The 9,720-nt window shown below is 39.0% G+C and overlaps 1 protein-coding gene across 1 annotated transcript; it reads left to right on the forward strand.

The window, feature by feature from the left end:
• The first annotated feature begins 99 nt into the window (after window positions 1–99).
• Window positions 100–8,596, forward strand: emx1 (empty spiracles homeobox 1). Its single transcript, XM_074692441.1, has 3 exons — window positions 100–611; window positions 2,286–2,470; window positions 7,595–8,596. Exons 1-3 carry the CDS (start codon window positions 263–265, stop codon window positions 7,760–7,762), a joined length of 702 nt encoding a protein of 233 aa, XP_074548542.1. The 5' UTR covers window positions 100–262; the 3' UTR covers window positions 7,763–8,596.
• Window positions 8,597–9,720: the final 1,124 nt, after the last annotated feature.

The raw sequence follows: 9,720 nt of genomic DNA on the forward strand, positions 1-9,720 counted from the left end.
GGCAGGTGGCCTGGTCCAATCAGCTCCTTCCTCGCGCAGCGCCGCGCGCACTGAAGGTTGGAGGCGCTTTTAGTTTGTGCGCACTTGTGCACAGAAACCCTCCGAGTGCGCACGGACTTCATGAATCAGAGCAATTTGCAGCACTGTTGAGTTTACACCCCGCAGTGAAAACTCCTTCTGTGGTCATGACGCTCCTCTGAGGGGAAGGAGAAGGGAAAGTTTCATCTGGTTCTTCTGGTTTTGGGGTTTCTTCTCTCCAAAGATGATGTTTTCGTCCGCAGGAAAGCGCTGCTTCACGATAGAGTCCCTGGTCGCCAAAGAAAACCCTCTAGCTCCCGAGGATCCCATCCGCCCCACCGCTCTGAGCTACTCCAACCCGACGACAGATGCTTTAATGAACAGCTACCAGGCTCCGCAGGCCAGGCCTCTGTACCAGACCCCGGACCTGGTGTTCCCAGAGACTGTCAGCCACCCCTCCCTCACCGTGGCCCCACACCAGCTCGGAGGATCACACCTACAGCATCCGCACTTCTTCGGGACGCAACATCGAGACCCGCTCAACTTCTACCCCTGGGTGCTACGGAACAGGTTTTTCGGACACAGGTTTCAAGGTAAGGGGGGAGATCCAAAACCAAAACCAGTGATAGTCACGCTTTTGGAAAAAATCACATCGACTTTTAAAACTTCAAAAATAAGCTGAAAAATTAAGAATATAAAATCAACATGTTTATCAAAACGAATTAAGGTGCAGAAATTTGTTGAGACCTGAGTGTTGGAGAAATGACGCCTGACACGATAAAATAACCAGAATGGAAAATATTAATCTGAACATTAAATAACTGCCTTAGATAGAATAAAAGACACAGCCACAGAGTGTTAAGCAGGCTGTCCTGCTGCTCTCATATTTCCACTCTCATTCGCCCTGCAGCTCCTCTCACACGGCCCCAGCCAGGAGGAGATAAGCTCCGAGGTTTCCACACAGAAAAAAAACCTCGCCCTCAGGCTGCACAGCCTTTTTTCATTTGACTCTAAAAATCAGACACAAACAGCAGCTGCGGGGACGGAAGTGATAAAATCCGAGAGGATAAATTCAGCAGAATGAGAGCAGAAAGGAAAATCCTGCAGAGGATGTGAGCAGCCTGCAGTGATTTATTTCACACAGATCTCAACACCAAGTCACACCACGTTTACTGCAGATAAAATACGACTGTATTCAGCTTTAAAGGCAACGAATGTGACATATTTTTATAAAATAAGAGCTTCATAACTGTCATAATTACTCGATGCTACATTTAATCATTTTTATTTACAGCCTTATGCTACACTAAAACATTATTTAAGAGGCTAAAAAACAAACAAGAGCATCTAAATAATTTACCATGAAATATAATTTGCAATAAAATATATTACTAATCCTTTTTTTTTGTTTTTGTGTGTTTTTTTACAGTAAAAATAATATTTAATCTTCTAAGAATATTCTAATTTTAACACCTCCCCGTCGAATACACAGGGGGTGTCAGGCTGGTTGCTAATGAAGCTGTCAGCTATTCATTCTTATTCAGTTTTCATTTAAAGGAAGAAAAAGAAAAACAAAAATAAGAACAAGGTTGTTTTCTAACATTTTTTTCACATTTGCTCCAAGTCTGCACAAAAATGCTGATAAATCTTATCAGCACGTATAATAAAAATATATAGTAATATAAATTCTTATGCAGTTCTTTACAGAAAAAATGCAAATAAATATTATAATATTATATTTTAATTTGAAAAAGGAAATTTAACGTCATTTTTATTTTTTTTATTTTTTATTTTTTATTAAATACTAAGTCCGCGGGCTAGATAGGTTGTATTTTGTAGCGTTCATTCCAGTTTAATACGTGTTTTTGCAGAACATATAATACAATTAAAAAAAAAAGAAAAAAAAGAATGTATATAAATAAAAATGTCACAAAAAGTAAGAGACAAGAATTAACTCGAAGGTAGATTTTTCCTAATCAGTGACGAACATTAAAATCAGTGTTTCAAAACAAACGATATTGTCAAGTGTAGTTATGTCGTCTGTATTTTTGTGTGTTTCCACTGTAATAATAGTCGAATAATAATAATATTAAATAAATAATAGGCGATTAATATAAGTAATAAAAATACGTTGTTGTTTTTTTTTCCTCATTTCCGGTTATAACAGGTTGACCACACTTCCGCTTAAAATAGATATGAATGATAAAAAGCTTTACCTTGACCAGCCCCTGCTGACCCGTGTCCCCTCTCTTCACACCCGGTGTCAGGCAACGATGTGTCCCAGGACAGCCTGCTCCTCCACGGTCCCTTTGCCCGGAAACCCAAACGCATCCGGACGGCCTTCTCCCCCTCGCAGCTCCTCCGCCTGGAGAGAGCCTTCGAGAAGAACCACTACGTGGTCGGAGCCGAGAGGAAGCAGCTGGCGAACGGGTTGAGTCTGTCTGAAACACAGGTGGGTCACGGAAAACTGCAGGGTGTGAATATTTTCTTGATTTAATTTTCAGTTTATCTACCAAACACGAAGAAGTCTGACTTTTTAGAGCTTTATTTTAAGCTAAAAAAAAAAAAAATGGCTGTCAGCTTCTGTTGAGAAGTTTAAACCTAACCGTTTCCGGCAGATTCCCGCGCGACCTTGACAAACCGTAGTTGTGGCGGCAAACAAAGAAGAGGAAGAAAGAAATGTTAGCCTAATATTTAGTTACACCATAATTTATTTATCTGGCTGAAAAATTGGCATTGTTATGACATTATTTTGACACGTTTTAAGTTTCTGATACAGTTATTTGAGGAAAGATGTATGAAACAAATATAACTGAACATTTTCTTGGCTAGGGGAAATTCAGGTAAATTAGAAAACAGAAACAGCCCAGCTTTTCTGTCTTTAAATGAAAAATTACAAGCAGTTAATCTAGAGATTTTACGTTGGAATTAGGTGATGAAAACCACATGAAAAATTGTCACATCACCTTGGATAGTGTGTCCAGTGTCAACATGATTTAGTAAACAAAAATCACATATTAATTATGTTTAGGTATATCAAAATAAACTTAATATATATTTTAATCTGTGTTTCTGTTTTATAAATAAGGGTTTTATCTTGGTAGCCATGTTTGTTAGTTTAGAACATTACTTGCTATTACATTGCTAATATACCCAAGTTAAATACACTGTTTATATAGCTTTTAATCAGATTAACTAAAGAGGTACAGACAGAAATTAGCTTTAACGAACACATGGTTAAGATTTCTAATGATCTATGAAGTAACTTTAAATATAAGCTTATTTCTCAATTTTGTCATATCAAGACCTTACATTTTTAAATTGTATTAATTCAGTTATTTATTGCAAACAATAAAGCTTCATAAACCAGATTTTTTTTGGCAATAATATAGGATTTAAGACAACATAGTCATGACATGTGTGTCAATATATCAAACCTGCTGTCCCAAATTACCAAACACTCCACAGAATAATATTTCTGAGTCAAACTCATTAAAAAATGAACCCATACATTTTGGAAATTATAAAACAGTATTATTAATGTCTTCGTATAAACAACACCTTAAGGAGTTCAGAAATGTAACATATGCTAGGTTGTGTTTTTTTTTTAGTTCATGTCGTAAATAAGATCACATAGTGGAATTACAAAAACTGTCCCAGTATACCTGAATTCACCTGATATTTTAAACAACAAAAGGATCAAACTTTATTAAGTTAATTTTATTTGATTTTATGTAATAAACAAATTAATAGTATGTAAACAGAACCAGACTTATGGCTAGTTTTATTTAACTGTTTAAATGTTGAAAAAGGAAATGTGTGATTGAAAGTTTTACACCATAAGGCCTACTATCTTGACCATTGTTTAATTTTTAAGCTATAACTGGTTTCTAGGAGCAATATCACACACAAGGTCATGATGCTTCATAAATATAAGCAGGCCTGTTTGGTTCCCAGACATTTCACTCGTCCATGCCAGGGGATAAAACGGTGTAAATATTTATAGCAGTGTTTAATGAGTCCACAATATCTCTATTAGGCCTAATGGGCAGTATTAAGAGAGGCTGTCTGAGTCAGCAGTGTGGATAAAGCTGCTTACACGATTAGGTTCAGGTGTCAGTCAATAAGACGTTTGCTTGTGAGCACTATTTTAGTTATGCTTATTGTCATGACGGGGATGCAGAAAGTGGATGTCAGCGAGCGGAGGCATGAGGCAGCATTATGGGTGGAGGATGGAGGAAATTGTGGAAGCCTACTTTCACAGTTTGGAAAATTTCTTGCCAACATTTTGATTATTTAAAAAAAATCTGGAGCCAAATCCACCCTGGTGTTTGTGTCAGTGAAAACAGACTTTGTGTGACCAAACCTGGCTCGAGTCAGGAGTGGGAAGCTAACACTCCCATTGCAAGTTAAAACCACAGTCTGGCCTTGTATACCTACAGATTTGTGGTTTTATTTTTATAAAAATAGTTCATAGCTCTTGTGCTTATGTGATATTCCGTGTAAAATCTCAAGGGAAAATTGCATGACAATTAAAAGTCATTTTTAATTTGTATCTTGACTTTAAGTGTATGACAAACACAGTATCTGCAGGTTCCAGCAAGTCAAATTTAAGACTTTTTAAGACTTTTTATCTTGAGTAAAATTTAAGGCCAAGGACACTATGTATACAGTGGCTTGCAAAATATTTATACCCCTTTGGACTTTTCCCAATTTTGTCACATTATGGGAAACAAACAGGTTTTTATGGAATTTTGTTTGAAAGATCAACACAAAGTGGCACACAATTGTGATTTAAAAATTAAAACTATAAATGATTTTTATTTTTAATTTTTTTTTCACAAATAAAAACTGAAAAGTTTGGTGTGCAAAAGTAGTTATAGCTACTTCAGATATTGAAATTTTTGCCCATTCTTCTTGGCGAAACTGCTCAATTTCAGTCAGATTAGATGGATATTAATGTAATGGAGTGATTTCAAGACCAACATATAACATTTTTAATGAATTTAATACATTTTAAGGCCTTAATTTTAGATACATGAATTTAAGGCTTTTTAAGTATTTTCAAAGATGTGTAGACACCCAGAACAAGCCAACAGCTATAGCTAATGTGATCATAAACTAATCAATTTAGCTTCAATTATTTCATTTTTTGAGCTTTTTGTGCAAATATTTCTTGGATTTCTTTGTATTAAAATGTTTTCTATTAGATATTGTTGAGAGAAAAGCCTTGACATAAGTATTTATCACCCTGAATGTGAGGAAATCTGGCTTTTTGATTGATGAAATTTAAAATTATCCAAGTTGTGTTGGTGTCTGACAGGTCTACTCGTCCACCTTGAGAGAAGTCTTTGTTGAGCTTTAGGCTATTTCCTCTCCACACGTAGCCCGGTATTTGGAAAACCTCATATATTTTATACGTCCAAACCTGTCATCCACACAAAATCACAGCTTTATGTCACTGAAAGCGATTTTTTCTGAAAACTTTGGCCAAAGTGTGGATGCTGGTAAACAGAGTTTTTGGTTCTCAAACGTCACAACTGAATGACAGAGGCTCATTCTGATTGGCTGGCACGAGTTTTGCGTCTGGAAAACACTGCCAACTAGAAAAGCACTCAGAAAGTGATTGTGGTGCAACACTTTAGTCCTACTTTGATGTTATACTCCCTTTCAACAGACGGTCTGCTACAATTTGGTGTTAGTTACAGGTAGTGTTGTCACGATACCAAAATTATGATTCGATACGATACTTGCCTAAAAAATTTCGATATCGATACTTAAACGATACCATGGCAAACTTAAAATATAAGAAAATGAATAAAATAAACAGCTTGAAGAGATTGCTGCCTCAAGCGAGTTTTTTGACATCTGTTTGCGTGTCTGTGGGGCTAAGGGAGATTTATAAATTGTGCTAATATTTCAGAAAACAAACACACAAAGTTTTATAGATTACATGCAGAATCAATTCCTGGAGTGACCTGAACTCATTTATTATTCTCAAGAATAATTTAACTAAACAGAAAACAGTAATTGTTGTACAGAAATGAGCTGGTAAAATAACCCTGCCAGACTTTAACAGCCATCTAATGTTTTCATGCTCAGCACACTGTAGTTTAGTTCACACTGTGTGTTGATCAACAAACACTGTGTATGGATACACTGAAAAGTACCCTTTTAACACGAATACTCTAAAAAAAAAAGTGTACCCGTGTTATTTAAGCTTTTTCACAGATTCAACACTTTAGTGTCTCCTATAGGCTTTTATCATTGTTAAATTTAGAAAACTACTTGTCACTGATTTAAAGTGAGTCAACACCACAGCTCTGATTCAGGGCTGAGCCTGCTCCATGCAGCTCATCTGTTTATGATGCTGACTAATCGTCGTACAAAGCGTACTCAACTAGTTTTCTTGTCACAAAGTAATTGACACTCGTTTGACTTTTGTGTTTGGACACGTCGTTTGAATCTGTCACTCTTGCTCTTTAAGGAGGTGAGGATGCTGAACAGTGAGGTGCTTCATCGTGTTCGTAGTGTTTCCTTCGTGTGTGTCGGTAGTAAGCTTTACAGACGGCCTTAGATACGTGTATTAGCTCACGAAGCCGCCCCGACCGTCGGCTTCGTGAGCAGAGTAATGACAAATTTCGCTCCGTGCACCGGCTTTTTGGATAAGCTGCGGCGGTTCACAGGAGCGCTGTAACTTGAACCCATGTCTGTAACTCTGTCTGTACTTTTACATGCAGCTTAAGAAATCAAACTGTGAGTTTGTCAGCGCGAGATCGGATAATTAAGATGCACGTTAACAACTTTGTCGGACTGAAATCGGCCAAGCATCGACACGTGAAGCTAATACAGGCTCACTGTCTAACTTGACAACAACACACACACTTTGGAAAGAGAGCAAGTCTCCGCCCACTCCTCAGAGAGGAGTGAGGACCCAGCTCGGTGGCTGCAGACTCACAGGGTGCCTGAATCAAAATGTCTCTGATTCAGACGAAAAATTGACTTGGAGTATCGATACTTAAAACACGTGGTATTGTTTACTTTTTGAAAACAGGGGGTATCGATACTTTCCAAGTATCGGTATATCGTGCAACCCTAGTTACAGGTTGGTACGATGATTTGTTTCCTGACAGTGTTAAAAATATACATTATTATTGCCAGGATCTGAATCGTACTTTTACATCAGTCAGAAATTATGGTGACCTTGTCTTGTATTGTTTTTCAAAGCAATCCGACCATTTATGGTGGAGTTATATACACATATGGTGAAAACAGCCCTATCTCACAATGATAAAGAATCCTTTAAAAAAGTCCTGGATCCAGACGGTGATCCAGATCACCTCCAAAATTAAATCAAGTCTTCCTTATCTCATTTTGAACATTTCCTGATAATTTCATCGAGATCTGTTTGTTACTTTTTGAGTCCCCCAAAACATAACCTCCTTGGCGGAGATAAATATGGGTTTGAAACAAGAGGGGGGTATTCGTTTTTGAAAATACCCAGCTATGTGTGGACATGGACTTAAACCCATGAGACTACATTCATCATCATGTACCTGTTTTTTCCTCCATCCAGGTGAAGGTGTGGTTCCAGAACAGGCGGACCAAGTACAAGCGTCAGAAGCTGGAGGAGGAGGGACCAGAGAGCCAGCAGAAGAAGAAGGGCAACCATCATATCAACAGATGGCGACTCGCCACCAAGCAGGCCAGCTCGGAGGACATCGACGTGACCTCAGAGGACTAAAACCCGCCACAGTACTGCCCAGAGCCCCCAAACCCTCAGACACTTCTACGGACCAACACTATTTATTATGTAATATTATTAAAAGTATAATTAGACACATTAGAGGAAGATGCAAAGACTAATTATGTGATCACGACACGACATCTTATTTAAAAACCCATCATGGGATTGTGGACAAAGCCAGCTCCACGCATTATTTAAAGATCTTTGGTGAGTGACCAAAGATGAAGAGAAACCACCTCATCCTCCGTCGTTGTGCTTGTTTGTTTTTGATTGTACATAGGCCACTTTAGACGGGGCTTTTTGTTTCATTAGAGCTGTTTTTACCACCTGCTTGGGTCATTAACACCTCATCGCTCACCACCACCCTCCCCGCCACCTGTGTACCACGTTAATTTAAATTTCTCCTCCAAGACGGGAACACGTCGCACACTTTTAATCCGCCCAGGAAGAACAAAGACGGGAGACCACGGAGCACAGACGACGCCTGATGTGTCGCTGGGTTTTGTTTGCAGAGCCATTCCAGCGCTCGGCTTCGCTCCCTAATGAAGGGTCTGCACAGACAGAGGAGGCGATTCAGGAGCAGCTGTGCGTGACTCCAGGACAGATGAGACGCCGCAGAGACCTCTGCTGTCAGGGGCGAGTTGTGCCGCATAATAAAAGCTGCTCCACAGCTTTGTGCTCCCCTTTTTCTGCCAGGAGACGTGATGGATGACGTGTTCATTTGTTGAAGTTTTGCAGATTTCATCCGAGCGCCGAATGTTGTACAAAACATATGAGAACATACTTTTCAAGCAGAGCATGTAATTACAAGATCATGGTTTAGAAATAAAAACAGAGGCTATTTCTCTCATGTGAAGGATTTTGTCTCATTCAGGTGCTTGTTTATTTTTTTATCACATCAAGCAGGAGGTGAAGTCTGCAGCTCTTCTGTCTGTCAGCTACTACAGCTGCACGTTTCCCTCATTAGCTCATCCTCACGTGTGCAAATCAGTGTGACACATGCTGCTGCAGAGTCTGAGAGACAGAAAAGATGCAGACTCTTTTCCCCTCTTGAAGAAATTTCCTTTTTAGAGTAAATTTGAGCCTAAAATGAGTAAAGAATAAATAGTTAAAAGATATTTCCGTCACGCCGGTCCCTCATGGCCATTTCACCCCCACTGTCAAAGTTTTATCCCTTTATAATGCGAGTGTGTGAAAATCATAGCATTTTCCCGCCTTCAGTGAGTCACATGACCAGCTGCACGGAACTCTCAATCAGTGTGACATCATCACCAGCTGCTGCACTGTGTGGAGTGAAATTGACGGAAGTTTTAGAAACAACTCCTCATGGATGCCACAATTTTGACCAGATCTCTGTAAAAAAAAATAGATTTTTGTAGGAAATTTTGTCAGGAATCCATCCATGTCATTTTCAAAGCTGTAGGAATTCTACTTTTTTGTCCAGAGGCCCAAATGCCACAGCTTGCGTGGAGCTGGATCGTGCTTTACCATTAATTCTAATAGGGGGGAGCTGAGAGGGCTTCTTAAGGGTTCACTGACTCTGAGGGCTAGTCATTCAAAAACCGTTTGCGTGATAACAAAATCACGCAGCACTTTTGTAAAGCAGGGTCCACTCTGTCATCTGAGCAAATTTCAAGCCGATACCACTTATGGCTTCAGAGTAGATACATTTTGAAAAGGCCGAAAAATGTGGCCAAATTTAATTTTGAAAGGCAAACTGCCAGGTTCCTGTTCGAGATGGGTCTGTCGCAATTAGATGAACATTTTGACGTTGGTTTGATCTCTACTGACCATTAAAGCTGTTTAAGTGTGATTTAATTTGCCTAGGTGGCGCTAGAAAGCAAATGATGGGATGTTGGGGGTCAGTTGCGAGGTGAGATTTTGAGCACATTTAGAGGGTCAATAAGAGCTCAAAGCGCATGCAAGGCTCTCAGAGGTGATAAGAATGTTGCAGG

The sequence above is a fragment of the Halichoeres trimaculatus genome, unplaced genomic scaffold, assembly GCF_033239565.1.
Source record: "Halichoeres trimaculatus isolate MK-OKI-2021-1 unplaced genomic scaffold, fHalTri1.1 fHalTri1_scaffold_17, whole genome shotgun sequence".
NCBI classification, from domain to species: domain Eukaryota; kingdom Metazoa; phylum Chordata; class Actinopteri; order Labriformes; family Labridae; genus Halichoeres; species Halichoeres trimaculatus.